The sequence below is a fragment of the Coloeus monedula genome (assembly GCF_965178545.1).
Source record: "Coloeus monedula genome assembly, chromosome: 2".
NCBI classification, from domain to species: Eukaryota; Metazoa; Chordata; class Aves; order Passeriformes; family Corvidae; genus Coloeus; species Coloeus monedula.
In genome coordinates, this window is record NC_138782.1 from 68,553,894 (window position 1) to 68,581,543 (window position 27,650).

Here is a 27,650-nt window from a genome sequence, read left to right on the forward strand (position 1 = left end):
AGGGAAATTCACAGTGTAAGCAGAGCCTGTGTTTTGAAGAAGCCTTCCTGTGGAGGGTGTCCTATTATATGTAAATACTACCGAGAATAGCATGCAAATTTGGTCATTAGGGAAGGTCTGAACTTTTCCAGAACAACTTCAATTTTGGGCCAAAGTACTTCAGCCTTCAAAGGCAACAACCTCTGTGACTCAGCAGAAGCTGAGGCTGAAAAGGCCTGTTTCAGCAAGGACCAGTGGTTTTAAGATGCTGAAGTATCCAGAGGACTTTCTAATGCCTTAAACTATTTTCTGTCTTGCTCTCCTATTCAGTTAGTTGCAGAAGTGCAAAAGAGAACTACTACTTATTCCCTGATGGCAATGTTTTGTTATCAACTGTGATTGAATTTATATTTGGGGCCACTTCTGTTTTTCACTATGGAACTTATACTATAGATGGAAAAAGAAGGAGGAGGATGAAAAGACCCCTACCCAAGCAAAGCTCCCAGAGAAACTGCTCAGGTCTTTGGGATGTGAAAAGCTTTCTAACAAGGATAAGGAGGGACAAAGTGAAGATTTCATTCCTCAGCTGCCTAACCCAGAAGAGTTAGATGCATGTTATGTAGTACCCCACACTTCCTTATGTAATACTGCATAAATTTGACATGGACATCATGTAAATTTATTTCATTACATCTACAAAATTCATGTCTCTTTGTAAAAAACACAAACCTTTAGACTACTTTTCATAAATTTGCCTCTAGACTGAGTTACAGTAAAAAGACAGTGTGAGGAAATAGCATGATTATACATATTTAAGTAGACACCATCCAAGATTTGGTTGCTTATACTCGTCAGCTTTCCCCCTGCAGTTATAGAAATGAAAATTAAATGTCATAATATATCTTTCTGGGTCCAATCTGTTTATGTTTGATGTTGAAAAGAATTTTAGCACTGATTTAAAGGACTGAAATCCTGGAACTCATACGAGCATTTTCTGTCAGTTCTAATGGGAAGCATGTAACTGTGGTCTAGGCTTGTTTCAAGGAGCAATTTAAATGTCTGAACATTTTCCCTTTTATACTGGTCTAAGCTCACACGTCTCATTTTGTTACACAAATTTCCTCAACACAGCAGCAGAGGCCTTTTTAAGTGATGGGAGAGGCCACAATCCCCAGAAAGCCATTACTTTTCACCAGCGACTCCCCTGACAGTGTATTACTAACCCAGTATAGGCTGTCCCAGATTCTCTGCCTCCAGCTCCCAGCACTCAGCTTCTCCAGCACTTAAAAGGAGTTAAACGCAAAACTATCACCGTAAAAACGTGTCTGTCTTTGTCCAAGGTGTTTCTGCATTGCAAATGCCAGCAAACTAGGAAGCCGGATGCAGCATTTTGGTTACCAGGCGGAAAGAGTGAGGGCAGCCGTTTCAGAGGAGGCTGGTTTTACCAGATCACTGACCAGCTGGATCTGTTTAAACTGTTTATACTCGTAGCATCCATTGATAATGCTTAACATGTTTACATCCACATCATCTGTATTGCTTCACGGGGTCTTCGGTAGTGCTGCAGGTTAGGAAGCGTTTAAGACAAGCTTTTTTTTTTTTTTTTTTTTGGTGTCTATCGAAATACCTATTAAATAGGAACGGAAACCAATAAGCTCTTCCTGTTTCAATCTAGTGATGGGCTAGCATCATGTAATTTACAGCTGACAAACTTTCCAGGACTGACAGGGTCTGGGTGTGAATATGTCCTTGGGCACAGTCAAAAAAACATGATTTAAGTCAGGGAAATGCAGTCATCTCTTTTAGGAGCTCATTCTACAGCCCCATGTTTCTGGAGCTATTATGCTAGAATAAGCTAAAATAAAATGGAGGACACTCAAATAGTTTCACAGAACTGAGGCAGATAACACATCTAGGTAGTGATTTCTCAGACATGACTTAGGTTTCTGACCTTATTGTCTATGTTGACAGTAGAAATAAAAGTAATGTAAGGAGTACTCTGCATCATCAAAGGATTGGATTTTTTGGCAGAGAAATCCTCAAGGGCCATGCACCCCACCTCTGTCATCTGAATCCTCTGGCAGGTCTAACTGCAAATGGCTGGAGTGAACAGCATAAAAGACAAGACATCTTCAAGGAGGTTATGGTAAATCTGACTATTTGAATAATACAGTGCATTAAAAATGTATGTCAAGCTCAGAAGAATGCTCAGTCCTTCTAAGTTTGGATTAGGAGTAAATAGAAATAAAAAAATCTACAGGGGGAAGATAAATCCTATTTTCTACCCTATTTTGTTTAAATTCTTGGAAAGGGAGAAGTGGTAATCACGGAAGAATTACAAGAAGAATTAAAAGTAGTTCTGTCTCAGCAGAATAGAAACAGCCACCACCAAAACTGGAGGAGGTTTTGATCTGACATACTCAGAACTCTGGAATAACCAGACAAGGTAACTCCAGAACTCCTACATCTGACTTGAAAAATTCTACTCCCTACATCACTATTTTTTTTTTTCTCTGTTTTAATCAATAACAAGCTGTAGAGAAAGTCTGAGGGAAAGGCAGCATGGTGATAGTGCACAGCTGAGCCAGGGTGCTACTGCTGAGTAACACAGGAGTGCTGCAGACAGATGTGGGAAATGTGGTTCTGGACCAGTGACACAAGTGCATTGTTTAAAAATGATGGATTTCAGTGGGTGCGACAGGTACGCTCACATAACTTGTTCCAGTTCTCAAACTATTACTGTAGTTTCCACTTTAAACATGGAAATTGAATTTCTAAGTTGGGAAATAACCTTCAGTGTGTGCTCGCTGTATTTAAAACATCTTGAAATTACATGATATGCATATAGATTTTAGGCTGTCTGTAAATTTTCCTTCTAACTTTACTCTTTAAAAACATTTCAAATTACTGGGACAGGGTGGAGGCCTTAAGATGATTTGCCTTTTTTGCAAAATACTACTACACAAAACATAAACAGAGTTTTAAAATAATTAACAGGATGAGAATTTGGGGTTTATATTTTTAATTACCTTCAGAAATGTGCATTTTTGCATCTTTTCCAGTTTGAAATCAGTTTCTAACATATCCTTTTACAAAGGCTGAGTGCTAGCATTGTATCACAGCTTATTTTGTGTCATCTGCAGACAAAACAAATGCTGCTGCAGGGATGCATTGGGAGAAAGCACATAAAGAACTAGATGAATGACACACAAAATTGTGATTACTTTGAAGTGTGTAATAACTGCAGTCCACAGAAACAAATCTAGGTGGGAGAAAGAGCCTCTGGAATGTCTTTACCCTAAACACGCACACACATGCATTACCACCAAAAAAATCACTCAGAGAGCCTTGGCACTGAAGTACTAAATTATTTCAGTTGTGCAAGATGCCCCATGGGATATACCTGACAACCAGCCTGTCTAGGAGACACTACATTTTATCTCAGGGTGAGCCTTTCTCTGAATGCTTCAATGTCCATCCACCTTTCCAAGGGCATGATCCTCACAAAATGTTTGGAATGTCCTTCAGTTTGTACTGATGGACTAGGACAAGCCAGCTTAAATATGACTCATTGTTATTATTTAAGAAAAACTTCAAGGAGTTGTTCCGTGTGCTGGTGCTTGTGTAGTATCTCTCAGAGTTGTAAATCCACTTCCACTACCCTGTTTTTTCCCCATCTTTACTAATAAGAAGGGAAAGAATTTGGACTTAAAATAGCAAGCAAATTGAAAGTAGAAACTTTTATGATAATTGCATGACCATTATATTTTGATTTTTCAAATAAAAAAAAGGAGCTGAACCACCTTACATTTAGAGTCCAGTGCTGAAAAGCCAAGCACTCTATGACTTTATTAGGGATGGGGACCTAAAAGGTGAAGGAGAAGAGGCAATATGCTAAGTGTCAGCCTTATCAAAATCAGTACTTTTCTCCGATTGAGTTTGAAGAAATGAGGTTTTAATTCCAGAAATTGAAATTGTCACTTGAGCAATTTGACTACATGCGGAAATGTAAACTAGATGCAATGATTTCATAATGTTAATTCTAAGTCATAAATAAAAATTGCTTGAAAAGTTATGTGACAGTATTTTAGTACTGTCATTTTTATAATAGTTTGCAAATAAAGATACATTTTCTGAGACTCATGGCAAGATTTTTTCATGCTGGACATTACTTTGTTTCAGGAGTGGCAGAGACAATGCTTGTTTTTCCAGTTGTTGTGAGGGTATCTGAATGTGGCTCTATGGAATTTCGGTTCAAAGTAAATCCAGATGGATTAAAGAAAGGATGCTTCTGAAATGCAGAGTGACTGGGGAAAAATGAACAAGGGAGGAATGAGTTTGGATTATCAGATTGAAACTAAAGATATATACGGACATATGAAACAGTAAAAGACAATTAGAAAATGTATTTATACTAAATTAAAACTTTATTGACTAATGTTCTCCAGACAACATGATCCGACAAACTATGGTTGCGTACATGCAATGAAGTTGAAGACAACAGTAGTTTAACATGGAATGTCAAACAAATTAATATAATGTATTAAATGAAACAATTTATCTGTGTTGCTGCAAAATGAAATCAAGCTATGTATTTCCTTGGTCAATCTGTGTTCAGCTAAGAGGCTATGCATTTGAAGAAACTGGTAGATTTCTTTAGCATATGTTTCAAATAAATTAGCTAGAATTGTACTCTTTAAAAATCCTTTCAACTTCACTTGCATTTCAAACATAATCTAACTGTAAACACTAAAGTTGCTAGAGCCATCTAGAAAGACCTAACTGTCAAACTCAGTGGGCATTGCAGTCCAGTAAATATGAATATTTAGAACAAGAAAAATACCAGTTACTGCAAAAGCCATGTAGGCATATTTTATTATTAATCCAGCACAAAGCACTTCTTCTAAGTTTCTCACATAAAAGACTAAAGCTTGCTTACAGTACTACATCTTCTATCATTCAAGCATCATTATTACCTATCAGGGAGATTGGCTAGATGACCTAATGGGTCTTTTCCACCCCTAACTTCTACAAAAGAAAATCATTCATGCCAGCAAGAACATGGTTCGCTACATCTTGGGCTTGATCCTGCAGACTTTGTTGAGGCAAAACTCCCAACAACTTTAAAGAGTGATTTTCCAGAGCAAGACATCCAGGATTAGGCCCTTTAGATTTTTTTTATTTTTAAAAGAGCATCCATTTAGGATACATGGAAAATATTTTATAGAATTAAAAAAATATAACGACATGTGCTTCACTTACATTGAAGGAACCAGAGAATGTAAACACCATAGTGGCCCACATGTTCACAATATCCATGAGAAAGTGTCAACTGCAAGTAACCTGTGTGCGTTTATTTGTCAGCCTATGCTTCTGAGGGTGTTTTGTGTATACCTTTACCTCCACATCCACACACATACGTACACTCTTAGTACACATAAAGGTGTGATAAAATTCACTAAAGGCAGTTGCTTGCTTGTCTTGATGCTTAAATCTGCAAGTGGCAGCAAACTGTGTTTTATATAATACTAAAGACACTCTACATGAGTAGCAGGACACAAGCATCGCTGTGGGCAAGACTGTGTCGTTGCGGGTTCCACCTGTGTGGAGCCGTCCTGTTTACGCACATCACAAAGTACACCTGCATGAAGGGCTGGAAGAGCAGGTGACTGAAGTATTCCTTGGTGGGCCATGCCTGAAATTTGAATTGAACGACTCAAAGACTGTAAGTTGTCCTCACAGGAGCCTTCCGACAACCCGGAGGACCACGTAGGAAAGTTTACCTTCAAAGTGCACTTTCTAAGAATGGAATGTTCTTGACAGGGAAATGATCAGAGGCAATCCTGGACTTTTTTGCATGTTGAATAGGAAAAATGTTTTCATCTTCAGGTAGCACTTCACCCTGACAAATGTGAGTTCAGTTATTATTGGGTTTTAGTATTACGGAAGATTCTTTAGAAACAAACATGATAGTACACACATACACATACACTCAGATATTTACAGCCTTTCTAGAAAAACAGCCCTTTACCTTAGTACTACCTATCTTTTTTCCTTTTTTTTAGTATTTAAATTCTTTAAACCAGCTACATTAAATATCAATGTGTACTGTACCACCCCACACCAACCCCACACCCCCCAAAGAACCAGCAAGTATTTTAAAAGTTTGTTTGCTTGTTTGTTTTACTTTTTTTTTTAATGATTGTTAAAATCTCCTGCTTGAGACTGTTAAGTACCACCTCCACTGGAACAAGATCAGCACTGACGGCATCTTCCAATGCACGTCGTTTCATAGTTGAGCAAGTACTGGAGCAAGAAGCTTAGATCTCCAGGTCATCAGGTCGAGGCCTGCTGCTGGCTCGGCTGCTGGCTCTGCTGGGAGGCCTCTGGTCCACAATGGTGAGGGGCTGCAGCTCATGTCCTGACGCCAGTTTTTTCGTGTTCTGGTGCTCATCAGAGAAGTCGAAGGGCTGGGCGTGCGAGTTGGAGATGGTGCTACCAGCCTGCCCCATTCTGTTCTGCTCCGCGCTGTAGTTGGCCCAGTTTTGCTCGCTGGCTTGCTTATTGTAGTTACGACAGGAGGAATTGTTCCTGTCTCCAGTAACGAGCTTGTACCCTGGGGGAGACATGGGAGACAGAGGGGCGGTCGGCGATGAGCAGCCATTGTAATAAGCGTATTTGGGGGAGCCACAGTCCTTGGAAGGGCTCATGGCACCACTGTGGGAGTAAGGGTCGGTTTTCCCTTTCACACGATCCTTGACGCCCTTGAAGAACACGTAAAAAAGCTCAATGATGTTCAAGGCAAGAGACACCAAGGACACCACCAGCATGAAGAGGATGAAGATGGTTTTCTCAGTTGGACGGGAGAGGAAACAGTCCACTCTGTGTGGGCATGGGTCTCGCTCACAGGTGTAGATGGCATTCAGGCTAAACCCGTAAATGTACCACTGTATCAGCAAGAAAGCCACCTCGAAGACAGATTTAAACAGGATGCTGATGATATAAGTACGGAGCAGTCCCCCACGCATCTTCACTTTGCCATGCTCTTCAATCCCATACTTGAATTTCTTAATTTCTATTTGCTTGAGATGCATATCCACATTCACACCATCATTTGCAACTACCTTAAGCTCTTCTTCTCTTTTGTTCAGCTTCTCTTCTTTCCTCATTACGTAGAACACGTGTGCCAGGTACAAAAGGGTAGGTACAGACACAAATATGATCTGCAGAACCCAAAAGCGTACATGGGAGATGGGAAAGGACTTGTCATAGCAGACGTTCTCGCAACCAGGCTGTTGAGTGTTACACCGGAATGCAGACTGTTCATCTCCCCAAGCAGATTCTACCGCTGTTCCCAATAGCAAGATTCGGAAAATGAACAGGACAGACAGCCACACTTTCCCTCCTGCAGTAGAATAGGCTTGAACCTTGTCAAGAAGTTTTCCCAAGGCACTCCAATCACCCATCTTCACAGGATGCTAGCTAAACAAGGACACAAAGGAAAAAAAACAGCAAGGGTTAAGGCACAGCTTTAATACCTTTGATACACTAAATCACTGATCAATGCTAATAGAGCAGTGGTGTCACCTTTGTGATAATTAATGTGTTTTACATGATCTGAAGAGAAACTGGAGTTTTAGTTAGTCTGCAGGTGAAGTGGAAAGTTAGAGAAACTGAAAAGAGAAAGTAACATATAATGTCTCAGAGCACAATGGAAAAAGTTCCTAATTTCAGTCCAGTTTTCAAGAAGTCCATGACTACCCTCAGTGACCACTGTGGTTGGCTCAGCTTCCTTGGTGGCAGCCTCAGTTCAATGACCTACATCTGCCTCAGGTGGAAAACAGCTGTGACACACAGCTGAAGCAGGGCGTAGAACTAAGTAGTAGCACTGCCTAAATATTCTAGGAATATATGAAAGATTTCTCAGTTTCAGTGTGGATTTTATCATTCAATGTAATTTTTATGTTCACTCTTTCAGATAACAAAAAAGCAAACCACAGTATAACCTAAATACAATAGGTAACCTAAAGTTATTAGGGTCACATACACAAAATTCTACCTTTGCAAAATACACGCAGTTTTTCCTACACAGCAATATTAAACTGAGTTCTTGCCTATCACTTCATAGAGTGTAACACATTTAAGAGTATAGTTCCTAATGATGCCAAGTTTATACTCTACTCAACTTCAGAAAAAATGTTAGCTGTCTAAATTAAACTTGTACATTAGTATTTGTGTCACAAACATCAAAGTAAGAATTCTTTACCTATAGTTTTATGAAGGAACTGAAAATAGTAAATACATGAAACACAGCTAAGATCATGTTACCATATTGGAGGAACTGGTTTCCTGTTTATCTGTGATTTGCTTAATTCATTGGAGTTTCAGGTTTGTATTTGCATCTTTTTGTATTTAAGTTCCTTCTTTGTTTTGAAAGGAAAAGATTTAGCAAGAAAAAAAAAGGTAAATAAGCTGTTTGTAAGGCGACTTCTGGCTTGCAGTTTGCATTCCAAGTGTTGAACACTGCAAGTTTAAACTGTCTTTCCTGACTTGAGTTTTAAAGTGCATGTTTCTGGACACAGGCAGCTTCTCAGGATATCTGGAAATATGCATGGTGATATAAATTAAGAAATGAAATGGTTTGCTTGATGTTCTAGATTCCTAGGAAAAACAAATTTCACTATAGATTTTTATCAACTGGAGAATGGCAATCTTATAAAAACTTACATTTTAACTTGCCTCACATGAAAAAGCATGTGAAATCAGGAACTTAAAAGGAAAAATAATCATGAAGTTTCCCTTTTAATGGGAATGCTGCTGGGCATAGATATTTGTTCCATGGATGCTGAGTAATCCCTTCCTGGTATTAACAGTTTTGATAATGTCCAAATGATTTCCTCACCACTGCATCATGGACATATTCCCTAGTGAAGGCCCTTTATAGAAAAAGCGCTTTTTGGATAATTCACAAAATAGGAAATTTTAGCACCAAGGAGACTTGCTTTCAAGAAGTGGTGAGTCATTGGAAACAGAAGATAATAAATCTGGCAAACTCAAACATAACAATAGATGCCAAATAAAAACACACCATTCCTGCCACCGAGTCTGAGAGAGTAATGGGAGACGAGCGTTAAAAGTACTCGCTCTGATAGCTCTGAAATGCCAATTATCTTTGAACCCCTGAAAAATATCCCAGGGCCATTTCCTCCATCTGCCTAAACAGCTGGCTCTGAAGTTCACCCACTGCAGCCTGTTGACCCTTCCTCATGTAATTAGCTCTCCTCATGAATAAAGCCCCATCAAAGGATCAAGCCTGCTTCAAACTTTTAAAACTGGAAGTCTCTTCTGGGAGGAGCACACAGAGCATGTTTGTCTCTGACACATCCTCTCAGCCATCCTCAGCTTTCATCCTTCCCAGAAAAAGTGAGTTTGTCTTTTTGGGCTGGAGCGGCAGAGAAGGAGTCAGGCAGAGAAGTGCAGAGGTCCCTGGAAAGGCTGGAATGAAATGTGACCACGTTCTTCCTCAGGCTGGGATTGTTAAAACAGAGAACAGCCTGTAACTATACAACACGTGAAGTTTGTTTTAAAGGAAAGCTATTTGCTCCATGTCCTAGAAGTGCAAGTGGACAGAAAGAACCTTTTTCAAGTAACAGCTTCTTGATTTAATTAGTCAGCTTTCCAGTGATTAGAAACTATTGGGTTAACAGACTTTCCTCAGACTCAACTCAGTATTTTTTTACTGTCTAAATGTTATTTCAGATTTAAAGCCTGATTAAGAAAACAGACGATATGTTATTTCTAGGCAGTTACGTGTTGTTTGTTTTCTAATTATGCTCCTCTCTGGTTCATTAATGCAATATTATTTACTTCAGTTTTGACCTACTTAATCCCACACCTGCAATATTTGGAGAATTTACTACCTATTTTTTAATTTGCTTCAGCATGCAAAATTGCTAAGTTTCATTTGAGTCCGCTGGCAATATAAACTCCAGGAGGAAACATTCCATGCTTGAATTACTCATACATAGTTCTGAAAAGCAACTTTTTAAAAAAAGAGATCAGTTACATACTAGCCTTTGCCAGTGATAAAAAACCCCACATCAATTCAAAACATTGTACTGTTAATCAGATAACCTTGTGGTGGCACAAATATATTATTCCTTTTCTTAAGTGGATTCCATTGCTTTATGAAACACAGTACTTTGCTTTGTTGTAGAGAAAATTCATTCACCGGATCTAACTTGTTTACTTTCAGGGCACTGAAAGACCAGTTTTATTAACTGATTACAAATCTGTTTACCAGGTAAAAAAAGAGGTTTTGTGTCAAACAGGTACTTAAGTATTCTAGCTTTGTAAGTAGCTTGAAATGGTTGGCAGATAACCTTTAAAATTAGCTCTTTAGCATTCTGGACTTTAGCTTGTTTTAACACCTCCAATTACCTTAAATGAGTCCACTGAATGACACAGGCTGGCCTGTTTGAATGATACAAATTCAGTACTTCAGGAATTTAAGGATATGGCTGATGATGAGTATGTGCGTTTCATGAGTTCCTATTGATTAATAATTTACAGGATCATAACCTTCTCTGAGGCAGAATAACGCTGGCCTAACATTAAAATATACCAGTCTTTAAAAGATTGATTTATTTCAGGTCCTACTGTGTATGGGTAAAGACAGGAAAAAAATCCATAGACCAGCAGGAGATCTAACAGCATTCATCTGCATGGGTTTAGGATGACCACATATATAAGACATTTGATTTGTAAGCCACAATTAAGAAATTCTAGAACTATTTTTTATGGGCGGCATTCATCATGTCATCTGGTTCATATTTTCCAAGAAGGATAATGCAAACTCAGTGCTGTGGTAATGTCCCAGGTCTGACTACAGTGTTAGAAGGTCAGATGCTAGTGGATGGAAGAGCAGTAAGGGTTAGAGTGGGTTCTAAAATGGGATGATGCAGCTGAAGTAATTGAGAAACCAGCCAAAGCTTTGGTTTTCCAACCTTTTCTATCTTTTTATTTGTGCTCACACACACATAGACTACAAAAGAGAAGGCTCTGGACCCTGAACATAAATCAGCTTGAGAATTTTCCAAAAGTAACATGCATCACAGAAAAAGCAGTCGATGTACAACTCATTGGGTTTAGACCTGTTGGAATAGGGAAAGCTAGTTTTTCGAAATCTTACAAAAATAAGTGAATGCCTTGCAGACATTCCCTTGAGAAGGTGTAGTTCATATATAGGTCTGCAGATGAGCTTCAGTTCATTTCATCCACTGGACAAAGGTTACGCACAAAATGGTCGCAGAAACTAAAGTGTCACAAGTGTGACTTTTCCTTTGTCTGCCAGTACTGCTGATGGTCAGTCTCTACCAGATCTACCCCATAACCTCTGGCTCTCCCATGCTGTACCCTCCCCACCTCATTTAACTATAAACAATATTTGCAAAAGCAATTGTAATCATTTTCTTAGACATTCTCTAGTTGTACAAGCCAGGTTTACCCTCTGTGTTAATGCCCAGATTCATCCTTCTCCTGACTCACTTTGGAATTAAGGGAAGGAATGCTGAATTCCCTGAGGGGGCCTCAGGCCCTCTAATGTTCCTGCTTGAGGATCTTGAAATCTGGATGTCTAAACACATAAATGGCACAAACAACAGCCCAGGTGCCTCTACATGAGACAAATTCAGTGAGTAACATGGGAAGGAGATACCAGAGACTGGGGGAAAGAGAGCAACCTTTCTAGTGAAACAGATGCATTGCTCAATGTCCTCTAACCTTCCCCATACCCACAGGAATCCTTGGCCTTGGTTCATCGCAGAGACAAATAAAAGTAATCTCTTGGGCTTGCATAACATGAGAGCTGAGATAACTTTAGAGTGTTGAATCTGTCTGTGCTCCTGTGTGTATAAGCATTCAGCTTCATGTCGCAAATGAAATCCCTTGTGTCCATCCCTCTCTTCCCTGTCCTGAACCCAGCCTGCTGCTCGCCTTTCTCCCGTTCAAATGCTTGTTAGGTATTGTGGGTCAGCACCAGTGTTTCGCTTTGAAGTTTCTGAAGGAAACACTTCAGTAAACATCCCAGAGACTAGAGGCTTAAATTCTGCCGCGCAGTGTGCTGTCCAGATGTTAAAAATGGCAGGATGAAAGCTTCATGCAAGTCCTCTAACTCGCTCCCTATGCGCACACACACGCGCGTGCACACAGGGCCATCAGGCAAAAGGTGTCCATATCCCATTTTTGTCCTCATTATCAGGGTTTTTTGTCATAAGCATCATGTACAAAAATGAAAAAGAAATCCTCAGAGGAAATATGCTGCTTCATGAGGCTTGCTGGTTATCTCAAGGCAAAATATGAGGACACTTATAAGCACACAATATTGTTGTTCATGTGTTACTCGATAAGATAGATTCTGTGCTTCGTCTGTCTTTCAGCTGAAGGCTCTTTTTTCTCCTTCCTCGTGCTGCTTTTTAACTACTGGCGAGCAGCAGGCAACAACTGTTACAAGGAATCACTCCAAGTCTCGCAACATAAAAAGGTTTTTAGTTCTCCAAGAGATGCTGCTCAAGTATTTTTTTCTCTGCATTTTGGCAATTAGGTCTTCAAGGTAACATAGAGGGAATGTGTCATATAGGGATTATGTACAGTCCTTCCTAGACAACTTTCGTTTATATCTACCCAAGGCTTTCACAGACATTGCCAACGTGGTAAGGCATATCATGATATCCCACATTCCTTCGCTAAAATCCCTCACTGAGGTTGCTAAAACAGAGTAACTATATACAAACCAGGTTAAAAATCCATAACCCATGTCTGGATTTTATCACATCTATTTTAAAAGAAAAGGGGAAAAAAACCTATCAGGAAGACCACGTGAAAGTCACCACTTCAGAAGCTGCAGCATTTAATAAGGCATCTAATTAAGAACCTTGCTCTGCTCAAGCTATCAGGCATCAATCAGGATTTCCATATGAAAGCAAAACGTGTGGGGAAGGAATGGGACGCATTCTGGGCAAGATCTCCCTGTTACCAACTTCTGATGCAATTTTGGTACAACAGAGGAGAGCGAAGCGCACCTCGGCTTTCTCTTTAAAGGAGCTGTGTTAGTCCGAGAGCAGCGGAGGGGAGCGATCGCTTGCTGCAGCAACAAGTCTGCAGCTCAGTCCAGCACTAACAACTTCGGCGCAGTTCCTCCTTCGGCGGAACAAGGTTACAAGTTGTAAAAGTGTAGCACTTCTGGAAATGTATAGAAATATGACAAAAGGAAGCAAAGAATTCCTCCAAGCTGGAACTTAGCACTTTAAGAGAATGTACGCTGTTTAGTGATGTGTGTTTTTAAACGAGTTCAACCCTCAAAGCAATAACACAGAATTCTTAGGGTGGGGAGGGGGGAAAAGAAAAAAGAAAAGAAAAGAAGTGTTTTCAGAAAAGAAAAAGGGATACACAAAATGATAAAAAAAGGAAAACTTTCAACTTACCCTTGCTGATCAGCAGTGAAAATGGATCAGTGTACTTCTTTGGAGGGTTAAACTAAAATGGAAGAGCACGCTCAGGCACTCAGACCTGTCTATTTAAACTTTAAAAGTCTACTGCTGTTTTGTATTTTTCATCCTTCCTTCCCCACTAATGAAAGAAAAGTGCTGATACCTCGTAAAAGTTTTTTCTAACTTGGAACACTGGGAGAGCTTATAACAAGTTTTCAAGCCTGTGACTGTGCGAGAGGAGGGGAGAGGGAGGGGAGGCAGCCCGGGAGGAGGGGCTCTGCGGGCGGAGAGCACGGAGCTGAGGGAGGAGGAGGGGGCGGATTGGAGGCACAGGGAAAGACATGAAAGAGAGCGTGGAAATCCACTCTTGCTGATGTAACAAAAAAAAATGCATGGGCAGTAAGCAGCCAGCACCTGGGTGGCACGGTGACCGGATCTGGGCTCGCCTGACACAGATGAGGCAAGCTGGCTCTCTGGTGTGCACCAGGAGTTTCACTGCAGGGAAAGGGATGAGTGGGTAACCACTGTGGACCTTCTGGATGCTGGGGCTGCTGTCTCCTAGCCACCACTCAGGAGAGGAAGCCCTCCCAAGACCTCTCTACTCTTTTTGTTGTGAACACAGCCTTGTTTACTGAGGTCAATTTCCTTTACGTGCACACATGAAAGTACACACCAGGAGCAGCGTGTTTGTTTCCACAGTAGATACACATCACATATTTTTTTACTATTATTTGTGTGTGCATGTGTGCTTGTGTCCATCCCATGGGAGAAATGAAGGAATTATCTCACATTCCAGGAAACTCTTTCCAGGAAACTTCAGAAAATAAAGCATAGTACAGTGAATCAGGCTTCAATAGTGGGAAGAAATGTTCTTGATAATTTTTGAACATATTCTACAGAATAAAAGCATGCTTCAAAACTGATCTATACAATTGAAACAAAACTTGTTTGGCTTTGCTCCTGCCTAGACCCTGGTTAAATTCCCCTTGAAAAATGCCTTGTCTGTAGAACAGAGATTAATTTATTTCTCTGTGTTAAGCTCCTCACATATAGAATTCAAACGCCATCAGGAACTGGTCTTGTCCTTGTTCATGTCCTGGGGTATTAGCTGCTCTGTGGGACTTCTTAAGAGCTTCTCTAGAAGTGTTCCTGGTCAGATAGTTCTCCATGAAGTTTCACATTTGGGGTGGTACCAGTCTCATTGGGGTTTCAACTCATGTTATTCTCAAGAGCTATTTCTGGGCTCAGTAGCCCAGGATAAGTATTTTTTGCTCTTTGAAGGAGAGAAGTCCAGTAATGGTCATGGAGAGATTCCTAGATAAGGGTCCTCTTTACAGTTTCTTTTTGAAATACTGAAAGTTACATTCCGCAACACAACCTAGATATTACTGCTTATTTTTTCACAGCTCTTCCCTACTGCTTTTCACCCAGAACTCTCCAGAAAAGGAAGACAGGATCTTTGTAGAAATATACTCAGCAGGGAGCTTTGAAGCTAGGAACTAAACACACCCATCCTGGTTCTTGCTCGGGAGCAGTTAATAGCAGGCCACACTGCCTCCTGTGTGACAAACAGAGCTAGTACACTACAGTGCACACCTTCCATTCCCCTTCTTCCACTTGCAGACGGAGACAACTGCTTTGCTTAGTTTCCTCTCTTTTCTTTGATAGTGGCTGTTAGTTTTGACTTTTTTTTCTCTTGTTTTTACATTTGTCCAAGCCATATGGCAGAAAGAAACTTTGTTTTCTGAAGGTAGTTTTTAGGTTGCCTTTTCTCATCACATTAAGGGAGAAATGGGGCCTTGTGCCTCACAGGCTGTGGGCCCTTCTTCTTGAGAATGGATAAATTGTAATATACAAACCACAGTGCTTCACTGTCTTCATGACTGTGGTATAGACAGTGAGCAGAGTACACACAGGGCTCCTGCTACTGTCTGTAAAGCACTGGTTATTCTGGAGAAAACTATAAAACCCTGTCAACGTAACTACGTGTGTCAATGCTGAGACATTGAGGACATTTGGGATGTTGTATATGTTGGTGCTGAAAAAATTGCCCCTTAGGAAAGCAGAATTATGCCAGGAATAAACCCTTGAATTATAACATGCAAGAATACAAAGCTATCATTCCCTGTCAAAGCTGGCAAGATCACAGGGTCCAGCTTGCCTGATGTTGCAGTTTCCCATTATCTTCCAGTATAGGCTTTGTGATTTTGCAAACATTATGGTTTTGAAGGAAGGATAAAGTATTTCTCCACTTAAATAAAAAAAAAAAAAAAAAAAAAAGCCAACCAAACAAAGAACAGTATTTGAGAGAAGCCCAGCAATCTTAAAATCCAGTTTGGAAAACTAAAATGTGTACGTTAGTAACAAGGGAAGAATAGTTTTGCAGCCATATTAAGCGGAGGACTTAGTTTTGCTATGGCATTATCTACATGAAAAAGGGAAAGTTTTACAAGTCTCCACCACGATACTGTGCAGAATTAGGAAGGATTATTATTTGTCCCAATAAGAATCATTCAGAAAGGTCTCTTAGAGTTTGGAAATGTCTCCATGATCATATTTTGCAGCCTATTACCAGAATATATTCAGCTTCAGGTGATGCAATGATCTACCATTTCACAAGGTTACAAGAAAACCTAACATTCAATTGCCTTGCAATGGAAACCACTGTTTCAGATGGAACAAATGTACTCACACACAACCCCTCTTCAGCTGAAACTGTGTTCCACGGGAAAGCATGGGGGTGTCAGATCTGAGGTATTTGCAAATCTGTTCATAATTATGGACTAAGAGATGGGTAAGAAGATCACAGTTAGGTTTGAAGCCTTGCATTGTAGAAGACAGATTCTTTTCACATAAAAGAAATGAACATTTTGGGGCCTTGAACTCTCTGAGAACTCTCTTGCCATCCACTGAAATTTTGCATTTTGGAGCAAACAGCACTGTCTTGGCAGTGCAAGGACTCCAGAACACATTTGCCTTTGTTTTGGCAGGCTGCAGCATAATCTGTAAAGACACAGTTGCACCACAACCCGGGTGCAATGCTGGAGCCCAGACTCTGTCAAGTGCATCTCTGGGGCTGAACCTCAGGATGACTTCCACAGTGCTTCTGTCTACTCTCTGCTGAATCTTCAGCTAAATCAGTGAAATTGTTCAGAGCCCACAGTACTGCTGCTGCTTTTCTATACAGACTTACCAAAGGGAACAAAAATTTGGATTATTTAGTATTTCCATCTTTTGGCACATATTCGTGGTTAATACAGAACTCAGTCCACTGTTTTCTTTGTATTTATTACCTGAACACAAGTGCAGCATTTTATAAAAACCTTTTTTCCTCATATTTCCTCCAAATAATCTCTCAATAATATTTGAGCAAACTGATTCACTAGAAAAGCTGTAGTGAATGTTTCATTTGGAAGGCTATCCAGTCCTTTTACCATTACCAAATCTTCCATGGATACCAGTGGGGTTCATGGTCTACTTCCAATTAAGCATGTCTGTAGTTTGTGGAGCTCTTAAAATGAATCACATGCTTTCACTTGTTTTCAATTTGCTTGAAAAATTCACTTCCCAGTACTCCCATGCACAGCACTGTCCTCATCCTGTGCAATTTGGGAGAAGAATCCACAGACTGAGTAAAATGAGCTGCACATATGGTGAATGGAGATTAACATACACAGGCAGTGCAGATTTTCTTGGGTGCTTTCAAGGCAGCTGTGCAGTCACCCACATCCCTGGATGGCACATAAGCTTCAGCAGGTTTTCACTGATGTCCCTTCTCACACATTTGGCTTTAAAGACAGACTTGTGAATAATGCGTGGCCCTGTTTCATGCCCTATGGAGGTAAAGCTTTTCAGAACATCCAAGGAACAATAATGTGGTATTTCATGATTACCTAAGCACATAAATGTGCAGACTAATGCTTTTTTTTAGCACCCAGTGGGGTTTTTTTTGCTTGTTTAAGGAATTTACATCACATAGAAATACAACTCAGCTTTGAAGTAGCTGACCACAGTGCTTGCACATTCTTTCAGCTGGGGTGACTGTGTTGGAGCCCACTGATGCACCCAGCGCACCCTTGAGTCTGTGAAACACAGCCGTATCCACCCCCTGCCCTGAGTTTCAAAGGGTCATTGCTTGTTCAAAACAGACAATTAAAGGCAATTGTCATCCTTCAGGGCGGTATCTGGTCCCACTTGGGTGGCACAGTGCGCAGCCTATAAGAATATTTTCTGATCATTTTAAGGATTAAAATAATAAAAAGAGGATAATCACAAGACTGTCACTTAGTGAGTTCACTTGCCATTCCTTGTTGAAACTGGTCTCTCAGATTCATTTAATTCACAGCTAGAATTTTCCCCCAGGGGAAAAGGATGCTTAGTCAGCGTAAGATAGATTCTACTCTTACTGCCTGAAAAAGAAAATAATTGCTGTTTTTAAAGACACCCTGCTGGAATAAAACATCAAGACTGAAGCACTTAAAATGAAAGTGGGAAGTTCTCTATGACAGACGCCATTGCGTCAGAGCCCACCCTAGAGAATGGTCACCATTCTCCAGAAATATATTGCACTGTTGTACAGTCATCTGTCTACAATCTCAGAGTGTTTTATAAATATTATCATAGAAGGAGTTACGTTATAGTAACTTCTTTTACGGACTTGGAAAGTTTGTCATGGAGAATATCAGCAGCTCTTCTGAGTCACAGACAGATAATGGCTCAACCAGAATTAGAAGCAAAATTTCTTGATGTCAGGGTCCATCCTTTAAGACCCAAATTATTCTGATTTTTTCTCTAGTTGCATTTTGGAATATCGGCTAGCAGTGCAAACAACTAAGTGGGAATTTCCTTCTAAAATTTATAAGGATCACAGAGAAGGAAAGTAAAGTGTTCAAAGCTTGGGGTGATTGTTTCCTTTCTGTTCTTTGTGCTGGTCAGTGCTTGCCACTTTGTACCACTAAGGTCTCACCACAACTTCATGGAGATACTCAGGTTGCTCCCTTTCACATGCTACCTTTAGAAATATAAATTCACTCCTGTATCACTGATGGAGAAAGAGAGAAGGATAATACATGAAGGCTCAGATGCTCTTCAGCTGTGCCAAGAAACTTCTAAACCTCATTACAGACAGCTTAACACCAGAAAAGTTGGTCTTAAAAGGATTTATCCCAACATTGTAACTGATTCCAATCAATATGTCCTCTGAACAAGTTGCCCCTCAAGAAAGACTCTAGAAAAGTATTCAAAGAAAGACTGAAGTATGAGTTCCCAGATCCTTATGAATTTGGCTCCACCTTCTGTACACAGTGAAAATAAACATGAATTACACTGGATCTTGAATGCCAGGTAATCTTTTTGTTTATTTTTCATTTCACATTCAAAAATCCAACACTGAAATGGTCTTACAGTATTTTGTGAGCTTTTGTTTCTCTATATTGATGGTGGTGGGGCTTCCAAGTCCTTTGGTCCCAAAGGATGGGAGATTTTTAAAACAAGTATGGCCATTTCATGTTTTCAAACCATAGAGTAACATAGAGTGAAAGTAATATTGTCTTTCACAAAACTGTCTTTAATTTCTTCAGGAGGTCTGGAAATGAATTAATATATTAACAGTGGAAGAAAAGAAAATTTCCGAATATGTATTGACATTGTCTGGTACTTAGTCTTATGGGTAATCTCACAGAAGGCAATAAATCTGCACACATGAAGTATTATCCAGCAATACAAATAAAGGCTGTACAACCAAACTACAAAACAGCAATCTCTACAAATGAAAGAAAACCAGAGTAAGTAACTCCCCAAAATTACTACCCAGCTGAAAATACTTTTGTACTTTTATTGATGAAAAAAAAAATTCTTTATTACCAAACAAAAAAAAAAATCAGCTGTGCAATAATCATTGTCCTTTGGGTATTTACAATAAGTGAGCTGTTTTGACATAATTCTAATATTTTTATCCAGGATTTACAAGCAGCAACTGCCTTTCTGTGGAAGTCTTAGAAATCTTGTAGAGATTGATGAGTTTTCCACATGTGGCTGAACTGAGGGACAGAAAGTTTGGCTACTTTCAGAAGAGCAAAGAGGAAATGTTCTCTTCTCCTCAAGAAACTGTTCCTTTTTAATCCTGTTCTCAGAATTTACTCAAGTTTTGTTTAATTTTGATTTTTGATCTTATTTAAATAATTCCATATTCACTCACCATTTGAGTGAATTTACTAATGTGAGGCACTATGTTTTACTAACAGAACAATATTTTTGCATTTGGCTAGGCAATATCATTGGTTACAGTCAATTAAACTGAGGTGGTTCAATATTTAAATAAGCACTGAATAACTAAAAAGGACTTTTTATCTAGAACATCAAAATGAACATTTTTTTATTGTCAGTCTACACATTGATATTTAGAAAAAAAGTCCCTGTTTTAGATCAATTCCTACATAGAAAGAAACTAGAATAAATTATTTATAAGCTCTCTTATTATGTCATGCATTTGAATAAAATGTGTTTAATCACGTTATAAATGTAACTGTTCGGGGATTTTTTATTCTTCACAAGATTAGAGAATGCTTTTGGGCAGCCTTTTCCTGTAGATACAATTATTTTTAGATTGACATGTGGGTTCATTCACATTTCACTGAGTGACTGCTCACTCACCTGCAGACAGCCTATGCTGGTCAGTTTAGTCTTCTCTCCACACGACTGCTAAAGAAACCAAGGTTTATCTTTCCTCTCACTTTAAGAGGGGCTTTACCTGCAGAAAAGAGAAATTTAATGTCATCTAAGAGAATGGGCCTGCAGTACAATATTTCAAAAAATTTCTGAAAAACAGAGGCAGAGTCGAGTGAGATGTTCCTGGCTGAAAGGCAGAGGTGCACTCACTGGGGTTCTTGATAGCACCACAGGGGTGTTTGAGGACATGAACATTTCAAGGTTTCCCACTCATTCCCCCTACACCACTCTGTTGCCATTTGCTGTACAGCTGCATATATGTTGGTCAGAATCACTTGAGTAGCACAACTGCCTCTTTCTTTTGGCAGCCTGCAGGATTAACAGTGTTGTAGACATGAAAGGGTCTGCAAAGAACTAAACGTCAAGGAATTCTACATAAAAGCAAGTAAAAATTATTAATAGGGTTTACTGCTGGTAAAAACACAAAATGATTTTAAATATACTACTAATTAAGAGGTTCCCATAAGAAAAGCTTTGGGAAAACAACTGGAAAATTAATCTACTGAAATTAGCAGTTTCTGTTATAAGATTTTCCCAGAAGGGGATCTTCTAGTATAATCCATGAGTCATTTTCTTAGGCAGTAAAAAACATCAAGTCCAGAAATCTGCTTTGAATTTAAATGTGTGTACATTCATTTATTTAATTTCCCATAAATTTTTAGATTAACTGAACAGAAAAAAAGAAATGTAGTCAGGTTACACAGTGTATCAGTAATTTAATGACACATACAAATGATGCATAAAGAACATAAGAATCCCTGACTCTACAATTTAGGCTGGGAACTGCTCATTAGTTATTGCCAGCACTGTTCAGCAAACATGAACATAGGTGCATAAGGGAAAACATCACAGATAACAATAGCTTTCTGCTATAAAATTTTAATACAAAGTACATCGTATCAAAAGCATGCTAAAAGCATGTTCAATAATGTGAGAAAAATGAGTTGTAATGTACTGAGCATTAAACTAAGGGTGATCTTTTACATGTCAAATTTGAATTGTAAAACCCAGCAGCTTTACAACTTTCTGAGGCTGCATTCAAAATAAACAACTCTCAAATACCTGCCCTAAAAACTAACACTGGTGTATAACCCAAAAGCATAGTTCTTGCACACTTGATCACAATAAAACCCCAAATGGGTACTAATAATCTCAGACTTTTCCATATGTACAGGATATTTTTAGAAGATGGAATGTAAGAATTAAATAAGTATTTTCACAACCAAGGTTATATCTGGCAAATTATTATGTCTAAAATCTAAGTGAAAGTTGGCAGACAATGCCTGTAAGGTGTTATTTCCTACGAAAAAAAATTGTTCTTATATAAATCCATTTTAAGGGTGACTTAGTGTTAGCAGTGAGGATGAGAATGAATACAGAATTTAGGTCCTAGTACAGACATGGAGAACTGAGGCACACAATTGCTGGTCCAGCTGCCTTTCTTCAGTGATTACCAAACTCTGGAAAAGCACAGATTCCTGCAGAGCTCAGGAAGCACCTGTGGTGCTCTATACGCTCCACAGCCACCCCACACTGTGCTGCCCAGAGCCCATTCCCATCCTTGCTCTGGCCAGAAACCCCAAGATACTGGAGGTGGTCCCACTGCCCTCCCCAGAGAGGCCCCATTTCGCCCCATATTATCTGAAGCAGCCCAGGATGAGCTGCCATGTGGAGTTCCTCACATCATCCTGTTTTCCTGGATGAGGCTACTTGTGATTCTGCTTCTGCTGCTGCTGAGATTTTTGCTAATTATTTAGTGATCAGAACACTTGGTCCCAAAGTGGTAAACTTGCTTGCAAGCCTTGCTGAGACCGTAAAGTTCAAAACAATTATCTTTAGCTTTCAAAGGCACTGCTCTAACTATAAAAACTGAGAGCAAGTGAAGAAAAACCGATGCATCCTTTATTCCTGTTTAGAAAGCTGCATTATTTTTCAAAAATATGGCACCTAGGGCTATGGTTTAGCAGTGGACTTGCCAGTGCTGGATTTATGGTTGGACTCAATAAAGGTCTCTTCCAACCTTAATAATTCTATGGGGTTGGAACTAGATGATTTTTATGGTCCCTTCCAACCCAAACCATTCTATGATTATATGAAAAAGAATTGAAAAGTTCAACAACCTGAGAAATAATTGAGAAAAAAACCTTTTTTTTCTTAATATCTTTTTCAAAAATAGCCCTAAAGATGGGATAAGTATCCATAACATAGTGTTAAAGAAAGTACATTTATTTCTGTCAATTTCAGACGATCACAGCACAAGTAGATAAAATGTACATGAGTCTGGGAACCCCTTTGGCCACCCACTGCACACTATTCTGTGGAAATTGTGAGTGGCTATTACATTTTGGATTAACTTCTTTATTTGGATGAACTTCTTTATTCACTGTTTATACTCCTCTGAGTAAATTATTTTTCTTAAACCTGGAAAGCAGTCATGGGTATGAAGCCAGTTAAGCTGATATCTGTAGAAGATACTGCTGAAAATGTTTACTGATAAAGGAAGATCCTGCTGATCAGCCAACTAAGCCAGAAAATGAGGGCTAATCTTTGGTACAGGACAGGGACGCACATACTATAAGCTACAAGTTAAAAGCTAAAACAGAAGTAAAAACTCTTTGGATTACTTCATGAATGACTATATAAAACACAGATCCTTTTATGAATTCATGTAGAGTCAAGTGATACTGAAGCACTTGCACTTTTTTTTTTTGCTTTTCCATGGGACATAAGTAGCTCTTCGTTACTTACTCAACTTTTGTTCCCTGCCCTCAATATCATTTGATTTCAAGAAGGAATTGTACATCAAGAACAAATAGGGTCTCTACCAGCCTTTGAAATGGAAATGTAGAAGTCTCAGTGTGAAATTGTAAAAGTCCTTGATATGCAATCTGCTTGACCCACAGACTGCATCTGAGAAGTGCATGTGTCGGGACCCCTGGTGCTATATATACCGCCATAAAACAGCTCAGTTCTACCACTGGTCTCTGCTGTAACAACACATTGTGAGTTTTAAAATAAGTGTTTTGCTCTGCTGGTGTAGATATGTGCAGATTTATTATAAGACAGGCAACTGAGAATTGAGTATGTATTGCATGCAATTATTCTGAATACTCATGAAATCTAGGGAAACATATTAAGGCAATAATACACACTTAAAAATGTGTGAAATGTCTTTTGGCTCCTTTGTAAACTCCTGAGATCTGGGAAAAGAATATAGCTTCTTTTGTCCTATAAATTGTCACAAGGAAGGTTTATTCCCATAAAACTGTGATTGATTGTATTCAACTCAGGGATGAAAACAAAAGCAACAAAAGTATGAACAAAAATGATAGCATCATTGACTTTTTTTTCCGCTTGAAGAGACTAAAGATATTCAGGATAGAAGCATAGCAAGGATCTTTGCAGATCAAATCCATAAAAGGGATCCTTACACCACAGGACTGATCAGTGTGGCCACACGGATGATCACCACAAACACAACCTATTCAAATTCCTGTTTCAGCTTAGAAAGATGTTTTCCTTACACAGACTGAGGCACCAAGCAGCTTCATGCCCTCAAGACAAGCATGCCCCTCAGCAGTCACAGCAGGAAGCAATTAATGACTTCTCAGAAAATGAGGTGCCTCCAGACATGGCAGTTGCTGACTTGGAGCTTCCAGGCTATTACAGCAGGACAGAAAGACCTAAAACATAATTCAGCACCAGAAACATTGTGTGTCTTTAAACAAAAAATCTTTGACTTAATTCCAAATGTTATGCTGAGGCATAACCTTTCTTTCTGTCCCTGTTAATTACTGGCTTTACGACAAGCTCATATTTCTAAGCAGCTCTGCAGACCAAGGTTGCAGAGAGATATTAGACACAATTTTCGCATTGTGCCAAGAAGAATAACTGCTGCTGGGCAAAAAGCCCGAAGGACTGTTTTGACATCCCAATCCTAACTAGGGTTTGAAGTTTTGGTGTCTAGAAAGAAGTATAATCTGCCAACACAGCACATTAACCTCGAAGACATTGAAGGACATAACATATGAATTTTCATATTGTCCCTATTCAGATTTGCCCTACATCTAAATACAAAAGAAGCTCTATACTTAGGAAAAAAAATACATGAAACCACAATGAAACGATCAAAATAAAGATTTTTTTTTGAATATTAAAAAGTTTTATTGATGTCTATATTATGATACTAAATAATTTAAAGATGGAAATTTTTATTTTATGCGAAACTAAGATTTCGAACAAGAAGGAGGCAGAAGTTTGGCCGGGGGACCCGGGGCCAGGCAGGAAACGTCCGCGTTTCCCGCAGGTCCCGCCAGGGGGCGGTGCGAGACAGGGGAGACCTCCGGCCCCTCCGCGCCGCTGGAGCGGGGCTGGATCGGGGACAGGGGGCAATGCGGGGGCTGGATCAAGGATGGGCGGGAGCGAGGCAGGTTAGAGGCCAAAGGAAGGCTGTAGACCGGTGGCAGCAGTGATTCCCCTCCATGGGATGCCGCTTCCTTATCAGAAAGGCACTCCGCAGCCTTTCTGTTCGTTGATTCCTGATACCTTCAGCACACTATACGTATCCTGATGTATACACTTTAAAAAACATATATTAAAGAATACACTTTTTTTTGTTTGTTTGTTCAGTTCAGGAATGCACGGATTGAGTAAATGTTAAAAAAAGTTTCACTCAGATATCAGGAGTCTTTGTTCACTATAGCCATTCTTAGTTCAGGAATAAATATCTGAGAATTAGAAACTACTGAGTTCTCAAGGGTTTCCATCTGAAAGTAATGATTCTTGAAATACATTTCAAAGTCTTTTATATCATGGCCTATAATATAAACTTGTCGTAACATTTTCAGACTTTGACAAACTGATCAACAATGTTTTCTTTCATTCTGTTTTTCCAGTAAAAGAAAAGTTGATGGAATGCTTGCTTTGCTATCTATCAGCTTGGATCATCTACAAAATCAACCAGCTTTCAACAAATACAGTGCATCTCACAAAGTTAGTCCTTGTTTTTAACTCGTGTACCAGGACTTCTGCATGTCACAAATCACAAAATAAGCTGAGTTGGAAAGGACCCTCAAGGATCATCAAGTCCAACTCCCAACCCTGAACAGCACCAACTCCAAGAGTCACACCATGTGCCAGAGAGCATTGTCCAAACACTTCTTGAGCTCTGTGATGCTTGGTGTTGTGACCACTTCCCTGGGGAGCCTGTTCCAGTGCCCAACCACCCTCTGGGTGAAGAACCTTTTCCTGATATCCAACCTAAACCTCCCCTGACACAACTCAAATCCATTCTCTTCGGTCCTGCCACTGGTTACCACAGAGAAGAGATCAGTGCCTGCCCTTCCTCCTCCCCTCATGAGGAAGTTGTAACTGCAATGAGGTCTCCCCTCAGTCTCCTCTTCTCCAGGCTGAACAGACCAAGTGACCTCAGCCACTCTTCATATGGCTTCCCCTCAAGGATGCTCTCTAATGGTTTAATCTCTTTTTTGTATTGTGGCACCCAAAGCTGCCCCCAGCACTTGAGGTGAGGCCATCCCAGTGCAGAGCAGAGTGGGAGAACCCCTCCCTTGCCTAGCTGGTGTTGCTGTGCCTGATGCACCCCAGGACACATTTACAATTTACATGGTGTAGTGCTTTGAGTAGTACCCCAGGGTTTTCAAGGTCTATTAGTACAACTAATTAATTGTCATTAATTGTCTTCTTTGTTCTTTTCTGACATTCATATTACTCTATTAAAGTGTTCTGGTTCTTCTGGGAACAATATGTTGCATACTTTTGTCAATAAACCTACAACACAGACAGTTTTCATTAAAAGTGTCAGTGAGCTGCACATGAAGTGAGTGATTACTTGTAATTGATTTGGTCAATTCCTTCTGGAAAATACGTTAGAGCAATTGTTTTAACAACAATTTCAATTTCAGAGACTGTATGTCAATCCTTAGTGCTTTTCTCTGGAGATTATGTTTACCTGCAGAAACAAAAAGAGTACCTAGATCGCTTGAGATCTAATTATCTCTAGAAGCATTGAAATTCCTTTACAGTAAGTTAATAGAAAAAAGTGTCAACTAGTAATGATACTTGAGGGCAAGTTCCCATCTGATGCTGATGTTGTTGTTATCACTCACTTCTAGAAAGGCCACTGTATGTGCTTGGGAGAAAAAACCAAAACAAGCTCTGCAAGGTAAATAACCTTGGGTAATATGTGGAGTCACTGGTGAATGTAAGCAGCAGGAGTTCAAATGCTTTCTTACTGCTCTTTATAGGATAATCGAAGCACAGGAGGCCCTCCACTTGTACTGTAGATACAAGTTAATGTTGGGGTAAATAAATTAACAAAAAGTCAAGAATTCCACCAAAAAGTTAAGACTTCCATTAATCTTAAGTTGTTGTAGAAGTCATGCAATAGTAAATTATAACCATAGTAAACAGAATATCTAATTAATTTAGACATTTGCCATATTTACATGGTATTTCCAGGCACAGTTTGATAATTACAAAAGTGTCCATTGCTCAAAACTATCCATTTAAATATTTACATTAATGTATTTTAGGAATGTCTCGGGAATGCTCCTGTAACACGTAATTCTAACTCTTATTTCCAACATGAGTTATTTGTACACTACAGTTGTGGTTGCTATATTGATTGACTTCTTAAACCCACAAAGGACCTTCCAGAACATGTGTACTCCGCTTGTTCACCCCTAAAAAAAAGACATGTACATACCCATATTAATTTGTTTCTAATATTCGACTTTCAGCAAAAATCACTGATAATAAGACTTATCCTGTATGGCTGTCCTGAAGGAAATGTAAACTACAGCAGGAGATAGTAGACAGAACAGTGCAATCTAAACTCTAAGCCAGTAATACAAATAGAAATGAAGGATAATGGTAAAGTTTGTGATTCTCTTGTTTGCCTGATTATTTGGTTTGGTGCAGGGAAGGTGAGAAAATACAAAAAATGAAAATAAAAGGTAGAAAGATGCTCTTGAATGAAGGAAAATATTTTCCAACTGCCAGGGAATGGAAACTTCCTTTCGTTCTCAGTCTTTGTATGGCCTGAGTTGTTTATAACTAACTGAGACACAAACCCTCAAAAGACAACAGTTCTGATACAGCAAAACCATAGATGATAGGACATAATGAAAGCTATTTCCAGCTCTAAATGTTCTGATTTTGCATTTCAACGACTGGGGTCTTCTCCTTCATTGTATTGGGGAGAGCTGACATATAGGAAAATCAAAGATGTCCACTTCTTGTGTCCTCTTTGAAGGCTGTGAAGATCAATCTCAATGAAGTGAACAGTACAAAGAGATATTGCCACAGGCGTGGGTGATTTTTAAACCTCAAATCAAAGAAGATGAAACAATCTGAAAAAGAAACATATCACATAGAAATGAAAACTCCTTATTGAAAGCCATGCACTGCGTGATGGGTATGCACAAACTTATTCAGTCT

The 27,650-nt window shown here is 39.4% G+C and overlaps 1 protein-coding gene across 1 annotated transcript; it reads right to left on the reverse strand.

Annotated features, from left to right (window-relative positions):
• Window positions 1-4,399: 4,399 nt before the first annotated feature.
• On the reverse strand, window positions 4,400-13,797 carry GJA1 (gap junction protein alpha 1). The gene is made up of 2 exons (XM_082302557.1): window positions 13,461-13,797; window positions 4,400-7,461 (listed from the first exon to the last, which is right to left on the reverse strand). The coding sequence occupies exon 2, from the start codon at window positions 7,443-7,445 to the stop codon at window positions 6,300-6,302; it is 1,146 nt and encodes a 381-aa protein (XP_082158683.1). The 5' UTR covers window positions 7,446-7,461; window positions 13,461-13,797; the 3' UTR covers window positions 4,400-6,299.
• Window positions 13,798-27,650: the final 13,853 nt, after the last annotated feature.

Coding starts and splice junctions, on each gene's coding strand:
- GJA1 (XM_082302557.1), bottom strand. CDS start 7,445: ATGGGTGATTGGAGTGCCTTGGGAAAACTTCTTGACAAGGTTCAAGCC.